This window comes from Mytilus californianus, unplaced genomic scaffold (assembly GCF_021869535.1).
Source record: "Mytilus californianus isolate M0D057914Y unplaced genomic scaffold, xbMytCali1.0.p SCAF_8, whole genome shotgun sequence".
Lineage (NCBI taxonomy): Eukaryota > Metazoa > Mollusca > Bivalvia > Mytilida > Mytilidae > Mytilus > Mytilus californianus.
In genome coordinates this window covers 94,844,133-94,869,523 of record NW_026262734.1, presented here as the reverse complement: position 1 = coordinate 94,869,523, position 25,391 = coordinate 94,844,133, and the positions used below count along the sequence as shown (strand labels likewise).

At 31.8% G+C, this 25,391-nt stretch overlaps 1 protein-coding gene across 1 annotated transcript; it reads right to left on the bottom strand.

Moving 5' to 3' along the window:
* Positions 1-1,757: 1,757 nt before the first annotated feature.
* Positions 1,758-25,358, bottom strand: LOC127713062 (ras-related protein Rab-35-like). Its single transcript, XM_052219665.1, has 6 exons — positions 25,210-25,358; positions 19,245-19,295; positions 18,491-18,614; positions 17,470-17,594; positions 16,220-16,344; positions 1,758-8,397 (listed from the first exon to the last, which is right to left on the bottom strand). Exons 1-6 carry the CDS (start codon positions 25,259-25,261, stop codon positions 8,266-8,268), a joined length of 609 nt encoding a protein of 202 aa, XP_052075625.1. The 5' UTR covers positions 25,262-25,358; the 3' UTR covers positions 1,758-8,265.
* Positions 25,359-25,391: the final 33 nt, after the last annotated feature.

The following is a 25,391-nucleotide window of genomic DNA, read 5'->3' as shown; positions in this document are numbered from 1 at the left end:
ACAAAAGACTGAGCCTTAAAAAAAACCATTAAAAAACCATGGGTGCTCCAAAACGATGAGAAAATCCTGCTCTTCATGTGGCACCCTTTGTGTTATTCATGTAAGTACAAACCTGGTTACATGTCTTATTTGGTAGGTCACTTTCCAGGAATAGAGGACAGGATTGTGTTTACGACAATTGGAACACATCTGTCTTCATATGTGAAACCGATATTCCACAACAGTCAACCAACTCGTGATGGTGTCCGTAAAATATTTGAAGGGATGACTTCAACTTCACCACTTTGAACTATTGTTGTTTGAATAGCTTCCTTGTATGAAGTAGGAACCATCTATCAAGGAAATCATGGTAGGAAATGCAAGTTCTGGAATATCATAACAACTGGGAGATATATACTCCATATGCAGACACTGCTGGATTGTTGTTACATAGAAATAAAAAGTTCACAATTGGGATGCTAAAATTACCTTGAGGAAGCAAGAATTTTAAATAGAATGCCATCTTTGTTAAACTGTAAGCAAAAAATATATAAAAAATGTCAATTTTACTTTATTCATTTTTTTTCTATAAACATTGACATGATTAAGCCTATATATAGATTTTATCTAAAAATTATTATTGCTTAACAATAAATTTACAATACTTAATTTGTATACAATTTACAATTGGATTATTTACATGGACATAACATCCATAAGGACCATAATGCCCTTTGGTTGTTTATAACTGTATAATATCTTACACTGTGTAAAATTGTTGCCTAGGAGGCCACACACATAAAAGGTTTAAAATTTTTGCACAAGAAAATGATAGCACATCTACAAAATGATTTTCGATAGAAATGATAGATGGATAGACAGGAGTTTGACATCCAGCAGCAAGTATTACATGCATATTCATGATCATAATATGATATGCATATGAACCCTGCTTTGAACTAGGCTGACATGCTGAGCTGGATTTAAAATGCTTGTTCACAATGTATCATTTTGCAATAGATATGTAACCCCTATAACATATTATTTGGACTCCCAAGCCTTTAGTATTTGCTCTTACTCCTATATGCCATGTCCTTACTTTGGGGAATCTACAAAAATCTACTTTAAAGTATTTGGTTTGACCTTGCACAAGATTAAATCCATAGCCTCCTACACTTGTGTTGAGCATGTTATCAACAGACCACCAACTTGGCAAGGCTGCTCATTTCCAAAAGAAAAAAGAAAGCTACCTTGAAATTTTTTCTTCATACAGAAATTAAGCATTCAATGTGTATGAAACTCAAGATTTTGGCTTAAATTAATGTGTTTCTTTTTTAATTCAAACATAATATATTTTTTTTTTTAGCTTATTTTGCATCTTTGTCCAATTTTAATTCCTGCATTCTAAAGAATGAAGTGTTCTGAGAGGTACCACTATATGATACTATTTTGTGCGATGATATAAAGTTTCAGAAGACATGACTGCCATTTTCTTTGACAAAAAATCAATTGCCTCACACCACACAATGTCTTCCTATCAGAAACAGTTGAACACAGCCTTACATAGAAAAGACTAGGATTAACCTCTTTAAAGTTTTGCTTAAATTTCAGAATTTTCTGTACTAATACTGATCCCTTGTAGATTGTTTCTAATAAGTCACCTGAGATGTCAATAAATAATTACAAGATATAGATCTTTTAATAATTGCTAGAAATGCATTTAGTGTCCCTAATTTAAAACAAAAAACTAATGTAACTTTTTTTTCTTCTTATTTCTCTATTTCTCTATTTTTACCAACATGGTAGTCTGGGAAGACATTTCGAATTGCATTATTCATAAACAGAAACCATTTCACATGAACAAATATAAAAATAATCAGCGGCTCTTTTCACAAAAAAACTTCAAAAGTCATACACATTTCAGTATAACTTACGATCAAAATTGATCGTAAGATTTTTTGTGAAAAGAGTCGCAGAATGTTTTCTCAGAATACCATACTGTGGATTCATTTATTTTCATGAATTCCATTTTCGAGGTTTGAGGAAAAATTGCTTTTTCATATACATTTGATTTTATGGTTTTGCCAAAATCATGCATACAAGCCTATAGGAAAGTAACCTATACCCACGAAATCTATGTAAGTTGGTATCCCACAAATATTAACGAATCCAACGTATATGTTGGCTAGACTCTTATATATATCGTGTGAAGTGAATATCAGCTAGTTTAATTTTCAAAGAACAATTTTTAACACTCTATTTCAGTCTTTCCCTTGTTTAAAATTAAGTCAATGTTTTTTATTTACTTTTTGGGGTTTAAGATTGCACAATTGGTTTTTAGTTAGGTTTTTTCAATAAGAATATTAGGGAGATTTTCATGATTGATTTGTACAGTTACACATAATTCTGGATTTCAACAAATAGTAAAATCTTGATTAAGTTTATGAAAACAGAGTAACAGATTCTAAGTTTAAAATGATTGGTAGATGCATGACCCTTCAGGTCAAATAGATAAAATAAACATTGATTCATTTAGTAGCAAATTTGAAAGCAAGCCAAGTAAGATATTCTACATGGTATAAATCAATATTTTCCAATAAAATAATCGAATATTTCTTCCTTTTCTATTTTCAGTTTACTGGTAAAGTCCATGTAGAAGAGAATTTTTACTGGGCATGCTCAAACGCTACAACAAAAATGTCCATGGAGAATATGCATGATTATATTATACATGTGACATAAAATTTACTATTAAACAAAATTCCTTCAAATACAAAATAATGAGCAATTATTACAATTATTTATGGCAATATAATATAAAAAGACAAAAGAACAGACAAAATAAATAACATATTATGTGATCAAAGTTAAAATGTTATTTTAATGTAATTGTTATATTGAAAGAGCTACTCCATAAACTGGACTACCATGTATGGATAATTTTTCTCTCTTTTTTTTTCTTTTCTGATAAATGATTTCAGTTTATTCTTGGAAAAGACATGATAGTATACTGTAATTTTTGTTAATTTTATTTTAATATAAATACCCTTGAAATGAAATTGTGTAGTAGATAGAGCAGGATTTCCAAAGAATCTCTATAATTTTTGCTTCTACATAAAAAAAAAAACTTTTCTCCTTTAACAATCACTTGTACAAATGTAATTCTGAATACAATAACTTCGATTGTTCACCAAAACCATTAAACAAATTTGCATAAAAATAAAATAATATAAGTAAAAAAATAATTTCGAACAAAAATAAAAAAACCCTCTAATTTCAATCCATCTTCAACACAGTCAACATTATCCTTTCCCAAGCTATTGCAAATATTTATTTTCTTAATCAACATTAAACATTGGCAAAAAATTATTACAAAAGGCACAAAGAAGAAAAAGTATTAATAAATCACAGCATTTTATATTCTTCTAAGGTGATGGGCCCTTATATAAATAGTACTGATAATCATACAATTACAAATTGTCTGTTGTGGCATTCATATAATCAATAATGTCTGTCTATTCTTGCACAGTCATTTGTTAGATTTTGGTAAATCATAAAGTGTCTTAATAAATGTTAATGTCCCTGTCTCAAGTCAGGAACCTGGATATTGGTTGTCATAACATGTTTTTTTGTCATTTAAGGGAAGTTGTTATAGATGACAGATCTGTGTTTACTTAGTATCTGTTATATCTACTTACTACTTTGAATGGGCGGAAGGACCTTTTTAGGGAATATGGGATTGACCCTTTGAATTTGCAACGAACACATTATTTTCACAGGAATTCAAGAGTTGACATTTATTTTCTCAGGAATTCAGGATGAGACTCCCTCCTTTCCCATACTTCAGTAGGCTCAGGTTGATTTAGAACATAATGTATTGTATAGACACACAACATGCCTATTATAGAAGACTGTATGTTTATGGTTACCAATAGATCTTATCGCTATTTAGAAATCTGTGCCGCTTGAACTCTTGACGTCATACAACAATCACTTTTCCATTGTGGCGTCAGATATTTTCTATTATGATGTCAAAATTTTACGGGAACCTTTCAGATGTCCAGTAATGGCAGACAAATACCGGTAGCGATAACGTGTATTTATTTCTTTTTGGGTTTTTGGTGTTGTTTGGATGTTGTCATGTACCCAGTATATCCTTTTATTCCCATCTAAATAAATACTTTTTTTTATCCGGAAATCATTAGATATTTTGGAATGTAATCATAAATATGTTTAATTTATATGCCTAGTAATCACACGAACAAATGCTAGCGATATTTTGAGTATTTAAAGGTGAACTACATCAATACTGAAATAGCACTAAAAGACTAAGACTAAAAGATATTTCGTAGTAAAAGTACCGGTATTCAAAATAAGCCAACACCAGGAACTATTTATTTTTAATAAAAAGTATTATGCCATTACAAGCACTTTTCAAAATTTTCTTTGGATGACATTATGAAGTTATTAAAGATCATAAAATGGGACTTTCTCATAAACTAAACAAAAATATCTATCTGTGTCTATAAATGAATGTATCCAATTAGAATAAAGGGCATGTGGAAACAAAATGGTTGATGAAGTCAGCTTTGATGCAGCATGTATGGTATGATTTGTAAAGAAAATGGTGTCGGTATATGAAAATGAAATGTATAAATTTCATAACTGAAAAATTTGTTCCCAAAGAATTAGTACAAGGACTGATGCAAGTTTGTGGACAAGTTTCATAAACCTTAAAGATGGATTTACATGATACAATTTTATCATGTGAACAGAATGCTGTACGATTTACCTAGGCAATGGTATTAAATCTGATGGAAATTCTTCCCACGTAAACACACTTTAAGACTTTTATTTTTTGAAATTGAATTTGCAATTATAATATTTTTACTCAATGTGACTTGAGATATCAAGTTTTTATGCACAAATGACATTTTTATTTAAATTCAAATATTTCACTTCAGAGGAAATTATCACATATTTGCCACATCAAATAAACAAATATATTACTAAACATCTTATTTGCCAAAAAATTGAAAATTGTAGAACATATAAAAATCTCTATTTTTTTTTCTACAAAACACAATGAATTTTATTGGAAAAGTTTCATCCTACTGCCATGTATTTTGTCAAAGTAGGATGCAAAAATTTGTCCACAAATTTTTTTGTCAGCCCTGATAATTTTACAACCTTTCTTTTATTGTAACTCTTTGTTACAGTTTATTTTTTGATTTTTGTTGAACACTAATTTTCAGCAACTCTATAAGGTCAAATTGCAGGTATCAGCAAGAAATATATTTTAATTAATGAAAAAACAAACTGCAAAATTTGATATCCAAGGAATAAGAGTTTTTTTTAACTGATCTTTGAACAAATAGCCTAAAAGCAGTGCTATGTCATAATGAATACTTTCTGTCTAAGAGGAAGTAAACAGAGCCATTTTAAATTGAAAATCAAAGAGAAAAAAGAGAGAAACCCAGGGAATACCAAAAGCAGGCAATTTTAAATATTATACAGCAGTTCGAATTAAAGACAAAAAATATTTGTAAAATATCTGAGGACAATAAAAGACTTAAAATCACAGGGGCGGATCCAGCCATTTCTAATAGGGGGAATTCCAACCCAGAATAAAGGGGGGGGGGGGGGGTGTTCTCAACCATATGTCCCCATTCAAATGCATTGATAGTCAAAAAAGGGGGATTCCAACCCAATGAAACACCCCCCCACTGGGAATCATCATGTTAATATATGGGATATTAATTTTATGTAGATTTCATGGGTCATGGGAACCATGACTTTAAGATGAATATTTTTTATTATCTTAATGAAAGAAGAAGATGACACAACAAAATTCAGTATCGAAGAAACTTTTCATTTTTTGTCTAACATCAAATACCATTGCTTGCCTGGTAAGAAAATCCACCTTTTCAAAAGTGCTTTGATTCTTATGAAAAAGTATCGTTTGACTGACAGATATAATACTTCTTTTCAGTAACTCTGAATCAATAAAATGCTCTGCTGGGCGCAGCTTGATACGACCGCCGAGGTCGAACCCTGAACAGTTGGGGCAAGTATGGACACAACATTCAGCACTGAATTTGGATTGTGATTAAATATTTGACACAGCATAGGTTTCTGACACAGAATGAATGTGGTCTAAGAACTTAAATTTTTTTAATTTACCTATTCAAACCATATCATTATTATTTGCTTTTATATATAAATCAGAAATAACCAATTTAAAATGGAAAATTATACAGAAAAAAAAAACCCTTATGATTCATCACCCCCAAACTCAATCCCAGCCTTCCCTTTGTGGTATGGTACCTTGCAGTACAATTTCAGAGAGATCCGTACACATGAACACAAGTTATTGTCTGGAAACTAGAAAAATGCTTGTTTTTTGGCCCCTTTTTGGCCCAAAATTCCTAAACATTTAGGGCAATTACCCCCAAACTCAAACCCAGCTTTCCCTTTGTGATATGGAACATTGTAGTACAATTTCATAAAGATCCATACACTTACACACAAGTTATTGTCCTGAAACTAGAAAAATGCTTGTTTTTTGCCCCTTTTTTTGCCCCTAATTCCTAAAATTTGGAGGCAATTACCCCCAAAATCAATCCCAGCGTTCCCTTTGTGATATGGAACCTTGTGGTACAATGTCAGAGAGATCCATACACTAACACACAAGTTATGTCTGGAAGTTACAAAAATGCTTATTTTTGGCCCCTAATTCCTTAACTGTTAGTACCATAACCCCCAAAATCAATCCCAACCTTCCTTTTGTGGTATTGAACCTTATGGTAAAATTTCATAGAGATCCATTCACTTAAACTAAAGTTAGAGTGCGAAAACCAATGTGTCTTCGGACAACAACGATGACGCCAATGTCATACCAATATACAACCACAAAATTTTTTTGCCGTCGTATAAAAAACTATGGACAATTATTTAACAATCTTTGAGCCAAAGACTTCTGTCGAATCAGGAAAAATTGACCTCCACTAATAAAAGTATACACATATGGTACATATCTTCAATCAATATAGCTTATGTTTATACAATATGCCTATAAAAAAAAATGAATCTGTATGAAGCGAAATTTCTTTACACATGTCAACATCACATTTCTTTACCTTAAATGTTGATCTGCATTGGGGAGACTTACTATCCTTATCAACTCTTAATTTCAACTCAGTGATCATTCAAATAATCTCAAGACAAAAAATATTTTTTTTAATATTTTTTTCTTAATTTATTGATGAAACACATATCTCATGCCAACTCTCATACTTAAAAAAAAAAAAAAAGGAATGAAATCCATTCCTGATGTCAAGGGCAGTTACCTTCAGTTAAAAAATATCAACATTTAAAATATTCCCATTTACTCATATGAACCAGCATATAAGCAAGCCTAATCTAAATTCAGCATGTTAGTAAAAAGTTAATTTAAAGGAATTTGCCTTCTTTTCTTTAATGTATTTTAGAAACATCTCTGGATTTTCCTAAGCTTATGCATAAGTGTTTGCCTAATGACCCCCATACTCCACATTATTTCTTCAGATCTTGCACCTCCAATACATGCCTGGTAAAAATATTTTAAATTCTGGTTACTTTTAATATATTTTTCATCCAGCCTAACAATGACTCCTTCGAATTCTCTTTATACATTTCATACGAAAAATCCAGAGACATTTTACCCCGACCATAAATTCTCATTTTTCAAAATCTTGTAGATTAAAAACAAGCATTTATACCCAATTCTATTTTCTATAATTTGAATATATCATACATTATCTACTAAAAACATCTCATTTATGAAAATGGTATCACTTTGAATTTCAGACACAAACATCCTTAACTTAATGTTTCTTAACACATTTTAATTTTTGAACTACATGTAGGTGAACTTTCATTGTAATCTTAAAATAAATATCTTTTACTTAAAACAAATTAATCAATATAGTAATATTTTGAGTAGCAGTCACAGAGTACAATTGTATAGAATGTTCGCAAATAATCATTAAATGATAAGTCAATGCAAATAGTATTCAATGCACAGCATAAATCCCCTTGAATTTATACATTGAATGTTTTCACATTACTTTTCAATTCTAGAGTTGTTCCCCTTTGTAAACAGGACTAATTTTACTCTAGAGTTGTTCCCCTTTGTAAACAGGACTAACTTTACTCTAGAGTTGTTCCCCTTTGTTAACAGGATTAATTCCCTTTTATACAGATTGCAGATACATTACAACAATAAAATACAATAGACTACAAACATCAACAACATTTTTTTGTCCGTTTGTCTTTCGATCTTCCATTAATTTTAATTGAATCTGATGGTTGATCTGCCTGCTTTTTCATTTGTTCTTTTTTGGACTGTAATACTAATTTTGTTATTGCAAGAAACATCTGAAATATAAGAAGAGAATATCAAAATAAAGTATAACAATGTGTTGGTCCTAAAATTTGTATGAAGATGCTCCCATTAAAAATAACAAGCATGACTAAAAACAGTGTGGAAAACTGATTATATGAGTGAAAAAAACATAAGATATGATTAATAGTTCTCTAAAATTAGATATGATGTAATGCAGTGTATATCTATTTTCAAATTATAATCAAATATAATTAATAGTTCCAAATATTTTTTCTTTCATTTGTCACAAACTAACAAAGATTTGTAACTTATCTATAAAATGTCAACAACTTTTATCTATACAATGTAATGTACTGAAATATATACATTAATACAAATAGATTATTATCTAATTAAAGGATTTCTTTTCACAGTTTTTTTTTTTATATATATAGCATTCAGAAAATTAGTTTATACTAAATAACAAACAAACCTGCCAAAAAAATCTTCAAATAATTTAACAAAGAATGTCTTTTAAACAAGAGTGCACACGCTGAAATGTCTCGCCTTCTTTACTAATCATTGATATTATGTTGATAGTCCTAAATATAAAGCTTTATTACAACTGTCACATAAACTTAACATTAACCAAGTAAACTAAACATTGACCAATGAACCATGAAAATGAGGTCAAGGTCAGATGAACCATGCTAGGCAGGCATGTACAGCTAACAATTCTTTCATACAACAAATATAGTTGACCTATTGCTTATAGTTTAAGAAAAACAGACCAAAACACAAAAACTAAACACTGAGCAATGAACCTTGAAAATGAGGTCAAGGTAAAAAAAAAAACTGGCGTGACTGACAAATAGATCATAAAATATTTTCATACACCAAATATAGTTGAACTATTGCATATAGTATTAGAAAAAAAGACCAAAACTCAAAAACTTGACTTTGACCACTGAACCATGAAAATGAGGTCAAGGTCAGATGACACCTGCCAGCTAGACATGTACACCTTACAATCATTCCATACACCAAATATAGTTGACCTATTCCATACAGTATAAGAAAAACAGACCAAAACACAAAAACTTAACTATAACCACTGAACCATGAAAATGAGGTCACGGTCACATGACACCTGCCAGTTGGACATGTACACCTTACAGTCCTTCCATACACCGAATATACTAGACCTATTGCTTATAGTATCTGAGATATGGACTTGACCACCAAAACTTAACCTTGTTCACTGATCCATGAAATGAGGTCGAGGTCAAGTGAAAACTGTCTGACGGGCATGAGGACCTTGCAAGGTACACACATACCAAATATAGTTATCCTATTACTTATAATAAGAGAGAATTTAACATTACAAAAAATCTGAACTTTTTTTTCAAGTAGTCACTGAACCATGAAAATGAGGTCAAGGACATTGGACATGTGACTGACGGAAACTTCGTAACATGAGGCATCCATATACAAAGTATGAAGCATCCAGACCTTCCACCTTCTAAAATATAAAGCTTTTAAGTTAGATAACGCCGCAGCCGCCGGATCACTATCCCTATGTCTAGCTTTCTGCGACATAAGTCGCAGGCTCGACCAAAAATGAGTTATCTCCCTTTGTACAAAATATGGTTTAACATAGTACTCTAACATTAGATATGGTCCAGAGTTATGGTCCATAACTCTGGACTAAATCATCAGACCAGAACAAAATTCGAAATTGATCTATAACTTGTCATGATAAAACTATATACTAAATATCAAATCAATATCTTCAAGAACGAAGAAAAAAAGTGTGGAAAGCTGATTTGCCGGACTGACGGATGGACAGACGGATGGAGTGCAAACCTAAAGTCCCCTTCGACTTCGTTGGTAGGGGACTAATAATATTGTGCAGTGTAATATTGATTGATTGATTGATTGGTATTTAATGCCACTTTCAGCACTATTGTGCTATTGCATGTCAGACAGTTTTCACTGGTGGAGGAAACCTGAGTGCCCAGAGAGAACGACCAACCTTTGGTTGAAACAAGAGTGCACACGCTGAAATGTCTCGCCTTCTTTACTAATCATTGATATTATGTTGATAGTCCTAAATATAAAGCTTTATTACAACTGTCACATAAACTTAACATTAACCAAGTAAACTAAACATTGACCAATGAACCATGAAAATGAGGTCAAGGTCAGATGAACCATGCTACGCAGGCATGTACAGCTAACAATTCTTCCATACAACAAATATAGTTGACCTATTGCTTATAGTTTAAGAAAAACAGACGAAAACACAAAAACTTAACACTGAGCAATGAACCTTGAAAATGAGGTCAAGGTCAAATAAAACCTGCGTAACTGACATATAGATCATAAAATATTTCCATACACCAAATATAGTTGAACTATTGCATATAGTATTAGAAAAAAAGACCAAAACTCAAAAACTTAACTTTGACCACTGAACCATGAAAATGAGGTCAAGGTAAGATGACACCTGCCAGCTAGACATGTACACCTTACAATCATTCCATACACCAAATATAGCTGACCTATTGCATGCAGTATTAGAAAGAAAGACCAAAACTCAAAAACTTAACTTTGACCACTGAACCATGAAAATGAGGTCAAGGTCAGATGACACCTGCCAGCTAGACATGTACACCTTACAATCATTCCATACACCAAATATAGTAGACCTATTGCATACAGTATAAGAAAAACAGACCAAAACACAAAAACTTAACTATAACCACTGAACCATGAAAATGAGGTCAAGGTCAGATGACACCTGCCAGTTGGACATGTACACCTTACAGTCCTTCCATACACCGAATATACTAGACCTATTGCTTATAGTATCTGAGATATGGACTTGACCACGAAAACTTAACCTTGTTCACTGATCCATGAAATGAGGTCGAGGTCAAGTGAAAACTGTCTGACGGGCATGAGGACCTTGCAAGGTACGCACATACCAAATATAGTTATCCTATTACTTATAATAAGAGAGAATTTAACATTACAAAAAATCTGAACTTTTTTTTCAAGTAGTCACTGAACCATGAACATGAGGTCAAGGACATTGGACATGTGACTGACGGAAACTTCGTAACATGAGGCATCCATATACAAAGTATGAAGCATCCAGGTCTTCCATCTTCTAAAATATAAAGCTTTTAAGAAGTTAGCTAACGCCGCCGCCGCCGCCGCCTCGCTATCCCTATGTCGAGCTTTCTGCGACAAAAGTCGCAGGCTCGACAAAAATGACAATCCTAGTCAATTAAGATTGGAGTCAAGCGCACCTGCCAGGTGAGGGATTCAAACTCATCTCAGTGTTGACAGACAAGTGATACAGTAACTCGACTACTTAGACCACTCGGCCACACAGGCCTGTTGCAGTTTGATAACTGTATTACCTATTGACTCATTAATAACAATTTTATAATGTACTTACTATATTATGTACAATCTAAGCATTGTAACAATCAATAAGATTAATTTTTAAACATAAAAGTAAATTTGTAATCCTTTACAGTACACTAACAAATATGGATTGAACATAGATTAGACATTTTAATTTCATAATCTTTGAAGCTTAATTTAATAATAAATAAACACAAATTAATACAATGAATTAAATTAATTTCTTGTTTTGAATGTATAAGAAAAAAGAGACGTGGACAATGGACATCGATCTGAAATTCTGATTAAATCACTCAAGGAAACATGTAAGTTAATGGTTTTTTTATTTTTTTTTTAATTTAATTTAATTTTTGGCATTTATCAGCTGCAGGTTGTTCTCTATTGAATTGGTTTAAAATTGGAATGCCTGAATAATTTGCTCAAAATACTGTCACATTAATTGACAAATACATTTATGTATATGTAACTTGACACCAGGGCTCGACAATAACGCTTGTCCGATTGTCCGGTACCAGAGGGAAAAAAGGTCGGACAAGTAAAAGATATATAAAGCTTGTCCAACGGGACAAATAAAATTATTCTGCAGAAAATAAATTTAATCCAACTTTTATGAACAAAGTAATTATAAACAAAAAACAAGAAAAGAAGATGAAAACAAGACATGGATAATATAAAACTGGTTCTTTGTCAGGTACTTTTTAACAGGTAAAATGCATACTATTCTCAGAAACCAGTCTTACTGATCCGAATCAGCGATGCGCGATGCGCTTCGTAGATAAGGTAACTTTACAAGACAGTTCGTCACCAGCTCAGAAACATTTGCTCCAAGTTTAATAGACAGTTTGGCACCGTAGGAGACATATTTAATAGACATGATTAATAAACAGTTTGGCAATGCAGGAGACATTTCGCAGCAGACATTTCGGGACCAAGACAAATCAGTACCTGTTTTTCCTACCTTATTCTGTTGCTTTATAATAAATACCATACCGGTAATTTTTTTAACAAAAACATTTTTTAAATAAAAATGAAAAATTATTTACCATTAAATTCACAAAATCATATTTGATCATATATAGAAAAAACGATACTAGCAATACGGTGACCTATAGTTGTTAATTTCTGTGTCATTTGGTCTCTTGCAGAGAGTTGTCTCATTGGCAATCATACCTCATCTTCTTTTTTTATTGATTGCATTTGAATAAACTTTTTTCAACTTAAAAAACCAGGATACAAATCCAATGAGTGTACATTGACAGGCCTATCATACGGTGCCTCATGTGCAGAATCTGATGAGACTTTGGCATTGATGAACTAGAACCTAAGTCCTGTGACATGACTAGATTCAGTTGTATTCGGTTCATATTTTTGAATGGTATTTCAAAAGATATAAATCAAATTCTGTTCTATTGTTTTAATTTATTTTGTTCCTTGAATCAACTTAGAATGCAAAAAAGGTTATTATTAAGATTTTTTTTGGACAAGTTACAATTTCATTCGGACAAGTAAATTTTGGTATGTACTTGTCCTACTGGACAAGTTGAAAAAAAAAGTTATTGTAGAGGCCTGGACACTGTTGAAAAGAAGATGCTGTGGATTCACTATTATTTGTGGAGTACCAATTTTCATGGATTTCGTTGTTACAGGTGAACTACGAAATAAAATGTTCAACGAATAATAAATTTCCTATAGTCTTATATGCAGACTTTGGCAGAACTACGAAATCAAATATCCACGGAAAAGCAAGTTTCCCTCAATCCACGAAAATTGGAACCCACGAAAATAAATGAATCCACAGTAATATTCATGTGTTTTCTTATCTTAAGATAAGCTTATTAAAAGTATGAAAATTCAGATGCATAAGAAATAATAAGGACAAAACAGGAAAATGTCTCTTTTTATGAATTTAATAGACATCAATTGATTTTTATTTTTTTAGGTTTGATGCCGTAGGTATGGTAGGGAGTTTTGCTAACTGGAGTTATCTCTTTGGTACATCAGACGATGATTGGATCGATAGAATTAACCACATATGGACTGTTACATTATTAGGACTTTTTTCTATTGTTATTACCTCTGGTCAGTATATATTAGGGAACCCGTTACAATGTTGGACCCCCGCTGAATTTAAAGAACCGTTTAACCTATATACTCATTCTACGTGTTGGATATCCAACACTTATTATGTTCCTATCTATGACGAAATTCCAGAAGATATTTCCGAGAGACAAGAAGCTGAAATGACTTACTATCAATGGGTGCCAATCATTTTAATGTTTCAAGCACTATTGTTCAAGATTCCTAACATTACATGGAGACTGTTAAATGGATACTCAGGCATAAGAATGGATAAAATCACTTCGTTAGCAGAAGACACAGTGATGTCACCACCAGACGACAGGGAAAAGAAAATCAAGCTGATGGCAAAATATATTGACTGCTGGATATTAACCCAACAGAATTACAAACAAAACCTCGCAGTTCATCTGCGACATAAAATTTCAAGCATCTGCTGCTTTTGTTTTGGAAAACGTGAAGGCACTTTTCTGACAGGTTACTACCTTTTTATAAAGTTTCTCTATTGTGTAAATGTCATCGGACAATTCTTTCTACTGAATGAGTTCATGGCTATGGATTATAATAACTTTGGGTTTGAGATTATCCAGTACTATATCAAACATGGGGAATGGAATGAGTCACCGCGGTTTCCAAGAGTTACATTGTGTGATTTTATAATTCGACAGATAACCAATCAACAGAGATATACCGTACAATGTGTTATGCCGCTGAATCTACTGAATGAAAAAATATTTGTGTTTCAGTGGTTCTGGCTGTTTTTACTAGCCTCTCTGACATGTTTGAATTTCGTTTCGTGGATATATTATGTCAGTAGTCAAGAAAACAACTTCTGGTATATCAAGAAACATTTAAAGATATGCAAAGAAATCCATTCTCGAAATGATATACTATTAGCCCGACTTTTCACACAGGAACATCTGCGAGATGATGGCGTCTTTGTTTTACGTGTACTTGAAAAGAACTCCTCAACCTTTATCACATCAGATTTAATACTGAATTTGTGGACAATGTTCAGACAAAGACATTATGAAAAAGTTAAAATGATTACACAAACTGAAAATGCTGACCTAGGTGTTGATATTGGAGATTCTATTTAAACATATAAACAACATAAGATAAAACATTTCAGAAAAAATGATCCATTATCTTATTGCTGTTTTCTTTTAAATATACATTGTACCCAGGGACTTTGAAAACGGGGAAACCATCTATAGAGACAATTTTAAAATTTCTCTTACACTGTACCAAAACTTAAACACACACCCATATATAAGATTTCAAAGTGCCTTCACTGGATCCCATATAAAAATAAGATGTGGTATAATTGCCAATGAGACAACTCTCCACCAGAGACCAAATGAAGTAGATGTAAGCAAATACATAAGTCACTGTACAGCCTTTAACAATGAGCAAAACCCATACCACATAACAAGCTATAGTGGCCCCAGTAACAAATGTAAAACATTTTATACCAGAAAACTAATGGCCAGATTTATGTACAAAAAATTTAATGAAAAACAAATATGATATACAATGTACATCAACAAATGACAACCACTGAATTGCATGCTCCTGATTTGGGACAGGCACATTTAGAATGTATGTTTTTATAGAACAGCCCTTATGATCACAGACTTTTATCAAGTTTTGCAAAACGAAGTAAGTCATGTTTCAACAACATACCAATTATAAAGAAAAATCTATCCATCGGTGATTGATGATTTTAACAAGACTAATTAAAGAACTTTTTCATATATATTTTGAAAGAATTCATTCAATAATATTTCAAAAAAATAAAACCGATTTTCAGTTATAGTTCAACGTGTTAAAGTAGTACACAAATTTTAACAAAATCATAGACAAAAAAGACATAGCCCATTTACTGTTCCTTGACCTTAAAACAATGCCCATGTCAACACAACACACCCTAGGAAAGGACACAGAAGCCAAAAGGTTCATTCCTTTAATTTTTCAATTTACTTGTACAATTAATCTTTATAATGCATGTAATGAATAGAATTGTTTGTTTTCAAGAGCAAATAAATATTAGTTGTCTCCCTTAGTTTGAGTTTAATTTGTTTTTATCTCAAAAAAGAATGAGGCCAGTGAAGAATCTATTCTGAAAATTTCTATTTCTTGAAATGCAAATATTTCTCTGACAGGGGTTTCATGAATTCACATCTATTACTGTATGTGTCAGTGAAAAAATTCTGGTATTATGGCAGATAAATTGTATACAAATTTCCATGTTTATATTAATACTTAATTTAATAAAGTAATATTTTCATTTATTATAATCAAATTGACTGAGCTTAACTTTTTCTCAATAGATAAAATAACTAGAAACCTGCTACTTACTTCTTCAACATTTTTATTTTCTTTAGCACTTGTTTCATATAACTGTATTCCCATCTGTTCAGCAAATCTTTGTGCATCTTGCGTTAAAACAACCTTACGATCCGGGTCGTCATCTTTGTTACCAACTGAAAAAGTTAGACAAAGTTATACCATATATTTAATAAATAGATTGTTGCATGCTTAATGTCCAGTGACAAGTATTATCTATACTACCTATGCCTATATATTTAGATAGCTGAAGAATGATATAGCCTTCAAAGTGGGTTTATATGAACATCAAGATTGTTTTTTGCATGTTTTATAGGCCATTTTTCTGTTTGACAGTCCATATTTTCACATCCATCACATGGGTCCAGAAATTATTGTGGTGTTTTTCAACAAATATTTGACCCTCGACCTTTTCAATTGAATTTTTATGGAAAAATTAGTGAAATGTTGATGATTTTTTTTTTTGAACCTCTTGATAGATAAATGTCAATGGTTTCAGAAAAGGTATCACTCTAATGGATTAAAATTGTACTTTGGACCAAATTTTGGGGACTTTTGTGACATTTTCACCCCTCTTTTTGCTATTTTTTCTATCAAATAAATGCAGATTGTTACCATGGTTACACCAAAAGGAGATTATATATGACCATTTTAACTATTGGAAATCAAATCTATGAAGATGCAGTTTCCATACATATACACATACATAACACAAACATTAAGCCTTATTTGTTAGAAAGCAAGGGAAAGAGGGTGGTTAAAATTATGAGTGTCAGTTTAAAGTTTTTTTCCTAACTGTGTAATGCTACCTTACATGTAAACTTTACAGATTTGATAGGAATGCATGCATTAAAATATCATTGACAAACTTTAAAAGATGAATATAAATAATACCCTTTACTGTGTATAATACTATAATTAAAAGTTTACCATCTGATTATAGACATTAAGGCACTAATACCCATAATACGTTGAAACAAGTTTATAGGTCGGTATTTGATTAAGAAATGTTGACAGAGATGCCAAAATTTATCAGCCATGTCAGTCCTGACAAATTTTGACAAGGACAACAAGAAATTTGGATTGTTTTATAATATACATACATGTAACTACAGAAAATGATGTGTAAGCCAGCCACATGGACTGACAAACTCAAAATAGATTTCAACGAATCTGTGTATCCCCCAAACAAGAAAGGAGAGTTGTGTGGTGACATAATAGGCACTAAGTTTTATGTGTGGATTGGTGACATATACACCTACCTAAAATTCTGTTAACTACATCACAATTCTGATCAATCTCATGTAGCCATCGTTTTACATTTGCAAATGATTCACCACTTGTCACATCATACACAACAATTACCCCATGTGTGCCTCTGTAATATCTGAAAAATATAAGGTACACTAATTGTCAGATCATACACAACAATTACACTGTATGTGTGTCCGTAATATCTGAAATACATAAGGTACACTAATTGTCAGATCATACACAACAATTACCCTATATGTGCCTCCGTAATATCTGAAAAATATAAGATACACCACTTGTTACATCATACACAACAATTACCCTATGTGTACCTTTGAAATGTTTGAAATTCTAAAGCAATTATTTTGTATCAATGATTCTGATTTGATGATGAATGCTGTAAAATTCTCGATCTACAGGTTTGTGACTAAGGTTCAAAGCCGACATTTTGAATTGCAGAAAATGTATTTACTTGTGATTTCTTCAAAAACAAATAACAACCTCACATTTTTTTACCTAAATTTTTTTTGTGTTAAATTTGATTACATTCAAAAGCATACAGGATCCTTTAAACGTCCTATATTTATGTTTGACACAAGAGGCATACATATACCTTCACCTTGTTCAGTTGCCAAAATGAGACATCTTTTTGGGAAATTTTACACCAAAATAATCTTTAAAATGGACTGATTTGTTGAATTTGCATTAGAATAGAGATAAGTGTATTGTATTTGAAGATGGGCCCACATAAAACTTGGTTTAACTATCACACATATCCCTTTACTGAATTTCTCTTGACCTGTTGTGTGTTTTGTGTGTATAATTCCAGTGGGCTGGACAGGCAGGCTATACTTAAATTAATGTAATTGAACAGAATTCTCTTGACCTGTTGTATGTTTTGTGTGGATAATTTCAGTGGGTGGACAGGCTTAGCCTTACTATTCTTACCTAGATGTAATTGTACAGAATCTCTCTTGACCTATATTGTGTGTATATTTTCAGTGGGCTGGAGAGGCTAGCTATACTTACGTAGATGTAATTGTACGAAATCTCTCTTGACCTGCTGTATCCCAGATCTGTAATTTAACTTTCTCTCCACCAACATCTACTGTTCTGATTTTAAAATCTACACCGATTGTTGTTATATAGGTTCCTGAAATATTTATGATTCAATATAGAATTACATTTCTATGGTGTCTATGATTATTAGGATAATTAATGCTGTAAATTGAACTTCTTCATTTCAAATACGTTATCAAGATGGCAACACTTTGAAACTAATTTTTTCCCCTAAAAAAATATTCCTTTTACTTGTCATGCTTGTGCATAGTTACAAACTGGTTTTGAACAATGGATGCCTCTATATTAATGATGTCACATATGTTTTCAATTCTGATTGGTTTATATCATCAGCATGATCAGTCCTCGTTTTATATCATTACATTAGAAACTTCAACCTGCTACTTCACAAGTCACCTTACCCAGACACATTATTCAGACTCTTAAGTCTTTGCTCTTACTTCTTACCGCCAGGTGCTTAGAGGAGAAGCAGCAATTACCATATTTATAGTCTATGGTTTGACTCAGCTGGGGTTAGAACCAATGACCTCCTCCATTCAAGGTGAACACGCTACCCTGAGACCACATAGGCGGTGGCATGTTCAAACCTTTGAGTTTTGGGTTGTGTATCTCATCAATAATACTTTACAACCATGACAAAAGATGTATATATTTATTTCACTTCATTTCACTGAAACTAAAACAATGGATATTCAGTACTTACCAGCAAATGTATTATCTGAAAACCGTAATAATAAACTGCTTTTTCCTACACCTGAAATGAAAACAAAGTCATAATTTATAATTCAGTAGATATCTTTTGTAAGCATTATAAAATTAGCATAGGAATCACATATTATGACAAAGAATCATGTTTCATTAAAAACTATGATAATCTAACATTAAAGTACTAGTGCACCCAATAGCTATTGACCATTAAAACAAACTCTAGTCATAGAAATTCAAAGTAAATGATATAAAATAGTTTCTGTGAATCTGTAATAATTCACAGGGTTACAAATGTAGATGACGTCATCATACCTGCCAACCTCTGAAACCTTTAAAGAGGGAGATCTCCCCCTCAGCTATGACAGCTGAGGGGGAGATTTTGCGCGAACAACATTTTCAAGTTAAACAGTTAAATATATGACCTGTTTATTTATTCATCTACAAAACTACAATAACAGTTAACAGATATACTTTATTTCTTCAATTCATGGTTTTAATCTATACAAGGTGTGTTTTTTTTTGCCTTTTTCAAAACCTCTGAGTCTCATAACTCATAACATTCCATATTTTGATTTTGTTGTGAGACCCACACTAAGCATGCTTTCAAACGTCGTACAGACCACCAGAAGAAACCGAAAAGTTGATTGAACATGATGTGCAAAATGAAGATTCATTGCCAAGTGTCATAAAAATTTAAAATCTTTCATTCAGTCTGCTTGACATTTTTACGACAAAAAATGCATGCACACAATTTCTATCTATTTTTACATTATTATCATTCAATAAAATGGTGTATTAGTAGTGGAAATAAAGTATATCTATTTCTTGTTTTTTATACTGCCGATTGGTCCAGACAGAAATGAGTTTCGATTACTTATAAATCCAACATAAAAACTACTGACCAAAGTTTTCAAAAGATCGCCGATTGTTTATTTATTTCTATTGACAGTAATGAAAAAGCCAGAGAATTACGAACGCAGGTCATTGCAGGTTAAAATATCGGAAAGCGGGAGATTTCTGGAATTTCGCAGTTTGAGCAGGAGTCTCCCGCTAAAAACGGGAGGGTTGGCAGGTATGCATCATGATCTTGGTGATTTTGCTGCATCTTTAAACAGTTTGATCATGTTGATGTATCTTACATTGTATTAACTGTAGAAAGCAATAATATACAAATGGGCAATTAAGAAAGTGATTTGATCTTCACTGTGATGTATCATAGATCATGTACATGTAGATTCATTAACTAATGATCAAATACTGTGGATTCATTTGTTTCATGGGTACCAAGGCCACACCAATTTGATTAATAGTTCTTCGGACAAAACACAATATACAATATTTTTATTTTTCCAAATTAAAGGGCCCATTAAGAGCATAACAGTAATAACAACATGACATAGACATTACAGAGTGATTAAAGAAACATATAATAATAGTTCAAATGCATGAGGAAAGGGTCAGTGGTCAAGGGGAGATAATTTTGCTATCTATTAGAGTATTTAACTAATTTTCTGATTTTCTAAGTTGCAGGCCTTTATCAAGGTATGCACATAAAATAGATAAAAAACTGCTATCTTCATTACTCATGATCCATGTAAAAAGATCTATTCTGTTTAAATTAACTAAACTGGGGTATTTTTTGATATAATCAGTCATATCTCTTCTGAGGTTATTGTAAAGAGGGCATTCCAGAAGAAAGTGCATTTCATTTTCAATAGAATTTGAATTACAATATAAACATATCCTCTCATGTCGAGGTAATATTTCATATTTACCACATACATTGATAAAACGTTCATGTCTACCAGTTTCTATTCTTAAACAGTGATTGCTGAGTCTGTATTTTGTTAACAAATGTTTTTGGGGGTGCTTTAAATCTAAATAATTTTCATAGTCAAATGACCTCTTGAATGAAAAATAAGTGTCCAATTTGCCTTGATTCTGTAAAAAAAAATCTCGCATTTTCTTCCAATCATTTTGAAAATTTAATTTGAGCTGTTTTTTCAGTAAACTTTTAAATTTATTTTTGCCTAAATTTTTACATATATTTAGGTCAATACCCAATTTTTCGCTGTAGAAAATGATATTAGAGATTCATGAATTATTGGAGTTAGTTTGAGCTTTACTCTCAATCATTTTTAACTCGGCATAAGCACTTTTCAATAAATCAGATGGGGAATTCTCTAGTCTATGCCAATACATAAACATATGTGTTAGCAAATTTATATAAAGAGGATATCTACCCAGTTCAGACAGGACTGCTACGTTTGTGCACATCTTTGTAACACCAATAATATACTTGCAAAATTTTAGATTTAGCTTCTCAAACTCCCAATCTTTAAATATGTCATAAAGGGATAATTTTTTTCCTTTTAGGAGTAATGTTAATAACACCCCAATTTTCACAACCATACGTTACAATTGGCTGTATACAATGATCAAATAAATGCAAAAGAGTTTTAATAGGAGGATTTGATGATTTCAAATCTTTATACAGTTTAAAACTGGCCTTTTGACCTTTTTGGAATAATTGTTTCCTGGCTTCATTAAAGTTTCCAGTATTTTGGATGACTATGCCAAGATATTTGTATAGTTTAACACATTCGATAGAATTATTTCCTATCTTGAAATCTTCATTAAGGAGTCTACCACTCTTATTGAATATAGTAATCTTTGTTTTCTTCACATTTATTTCCATACACCAATCTTTGCAGAATGTGCACAAAGTATCAAGTCTCTTCTGAAGCCCTTCTTTTGAGTAGGATATTAATACAAGATCATCAGTCGTATAGTAGACATGGTATCTTTTCATTATCTAAATTGACATTATCATAATTGTTTGACAATATATCTGGCAAATCATTAATAAATAGTTTAAACAATGTGGGACTCAAGACGTCACCTTGTCGTACACCAACATTATATCTAAAAAAATCAGTTATTTTGTCTTCTACTTTGACACACACTTTGTCATTACTATACATAGATTTTAATATGTTATAAAAAATACCATTATTTGTATGTTGTAATAATTTGTATAATATACCAATATGAATAACCTTATCAAAGGCCTTGCGAAAATCTACAAAGCATACATATAATTTACCTTTGCCTCTTTTAACATATTTTTCTATGAGACATTTTAGTACAAAAATGTGATCCGAAGTGCGAGCTTTCTTAGAAAAACCAATTTGAGTTTTATTTATGATATTATTATCAGATAGAAATTTATCAAGTCTGTTATACAGAATGGTATTGAAAAGTTTGCCAAGACTATTATTGATGGCAATACCTCTGTAATTTTCAGGGTTCTGTGGGTTATCAGATTTGAATATAGGAGTAATGTAACTCTCAGACCATTTACTGGGATAAATGCCAGATAGAAGTATGGCATTAAAAAGTTTTAGTAAGCAATCTTGCATATAGCTCTGTGAAACTTTTAACATTTCATTTGTAATAGTGTCTAGACCTGGACTTTTCCCAGATTTTAATTGCCTCAGGGCTTTTTGGAGTTCACCAGGGGTAATTTTAAAGTCAATTTCACTGAATCCAAAGTTTTTACTTTCTAATAGTTCAAGTTTACTCTTTACATGCTTTATCTCTTTTATCTTTGACTTTATATGTTCATTTTCAGGGAATTGATGACAACTCAGAGAAATATTTGTACCAGATGTCACCATCTATGTTGTTTTTAGTTTCTTGATTATTCTCATGACGGAGTTCATTAACAAGGTTCCAATAATCTTTTGGATTTTCTGATTCTAGATTGCTTAAACGGTCCAAAAGCTCCAAAAAATATGGGGCGAGCGAGCGAAATTTTTTTGTTTTATATATAATTCTTGAAAATGAGTTTTTTTTAGGCGAGTGCTCTACAAGTGAAGCGAGCAGTATAATTTTTGTTAAAATTGTGTGATTTAGAAGTTGTACAATTTATGTACATGTTATAACTGGGTTATTTCATAGAAAAAACCAGGAGCAACAGATGCTCTAATGCATGTAATTTGATTTATTGGTGTCTGTACGTACCATATCAGACTTTTTTGTCTCACTGTGGTTTAGTTAATTTTGGTTATTTTCTTCAATAAATAAATGACAATTGATTCAATCTTTCGAATGGGCAATAGTTCTTCGTCCATGAATGACAAATATTTTCTATTCTTTGTTATATAAAAAATATATTTTAATCAAGCACAAAGACAAATGGAAATGTTATTAATCATGTGTGCCATAAGAAAATCTTGTGTCCGCTTGTTATAGAGCGCGCTTTATGACAAAACAACTTTTTAATAAGTAATATTCATTATCAAAATAAACTTCTGTCAGAACATTTGATGAACATATATATATATATATGCATATATGCAAGTCTAAATTGAAAACAAGGTTCAACCTATGATTGCGTTGGATAAAAACCGCAATTTTTATACTTGTGCATGCAAAACAAATTTTTTGGTAGAGGGGTCTAAATACAGCACAAACAACATTTTCTAAAAGACCAAAAAAGTGAAAAAGTATAATTTAACAAAACGCATTTGACTAGCAGGTGGAACAACAAATGTTCTTAAACCCTGCTGACTGCCATGGCGATTGCCAAATAAAAGGATCACCAGATGTAACAAAATGGATCTTAATTTTTAATTTAATATCAAACAGAAAACAATAAACATACGGAAAAGATGGTTATACCGCAAACGTGAGGTGCAAAAATTTGTACACCATATCCGAATTCCGACAATTAATGTCTCTTCAGTGATGTTAGGAATCGAAACGGTATTTGGAAGGCCATATAATTTACCTCAATTTTGGATAGACTCTTGAATTTTGAAGAGTCGAAATAGGATGAACGGATTATATAAACCCGAAGGCAACTATAATACTAGTCCAAATAATTATGACGTCTTGAAAGGCTATTATATTTTTTTTCTTTGATGCCTTACATCGACGTCATAATGCTGAAGCCACCATTTTCGGTTGGACTTTGAGAGCATATTTTGCTCTCAACTTTGAGACCCAATTTAGCCATAAAATTTTCATTGAAGGCTAAAAATATTTGCATATATCAAATTTCTTACCTTTTATGTGTTTGTTTGTGCAAAATATTTCCAATAAATCCCTACAGTAATAATAAAATAAGTTACAATTCCATTCGAGGCGGATGATTGTCTACTGCTTTTTTTAAAACGTTTATCTGATTTCTTTTTATGAGAGTATAAAATAAATTTTTGCACCAAACTCGGTAAAATTTGACAGACCCGAATTTCCGGAACCTTAATTTTATATTATCTGGAAATTCAGGTCCGTCAAATTTTACCGAGTTTGGTTCAAAAATATATTTTATACTCCTAAAATGAAGCATCTTACACATGTCTTAAGGAGAAATCAGCTTAACGTTTTAATAAAGCAGTAAATTCCCTCTCAAAGTCCAACTGAAAATATGAGTTCAGCGTTATGACGTCGATGTAAGGCGTCAAAGAAAAAAAATATATAATAGCCTTTCAAGACGTCATAATTATTTGGACTACTATAATACAAGCCCAAACGAAAAAATATAAACAAGTTTAAATTGAAAACAACGTTCTACCTATGATTGCGTTGGATAAATATGCTAAAAACAATATGAAAAAGTGTGGCTGTATCTACTATGGCCGAACTGGTACTGTGGCTGAAATTAATCATCTACATGTATGGTGAACTGGTAAAACGTTTTAATCACTTCATCATACATATAATAAAAAAAATTGTACTTGACATTGTTAAAAGCAGCATGTCCGTTTGATCTTTGGGACAACTTGCACTCATAACATTAAAAATAAACAGTCTTCGTTCTGACCTAAACATTCAAATTATGTCATACAAGCTGTCGCCAACAACTTTCAACTTTGACAACAATCAATGATTTCAGCAAAAATCGAGTACCTACTTCACCAGAGGCTTAAAAATTGGAAATTTCGGGTTCTTACCACTGTCACCAATGATAAGGAGCTTGAATAAATGGTCATATTCTCGAGCCATAGCCCTGTTATTGTTTAAATACGGACTGAAGGCTCAGTGTCAAGTGATTTTAAAGTCGGAAGTAAGGGATTTTGTATCCGGAAATGAGGCGTATGCATAGTTGTGCGCCTGCGCCATGTGCATCATCATT

Coding starts and splice junctions, on each gene's coding strand:
- LOC127713062 (XM_052219665.1), bottom strand. CDS start 25,261: ATGGCTCGAGAATATGACCATTTATTCAAGCTCCTTATCATTGGTGAC. Junction 18,615..19,244: donor TTCAGATAATACATTTGCTG/GTAAGTACTGAA, acceptor TAAATATTTCAG/GAACCTATATAACAACAATC. Junction 8,398..16,219: donor AAAATAAAAATGTTGAAGAA/GTAAGTAGCAGG, acceptor CTTATATTTCAG/ATGTTTCTTGCAATAACAAA.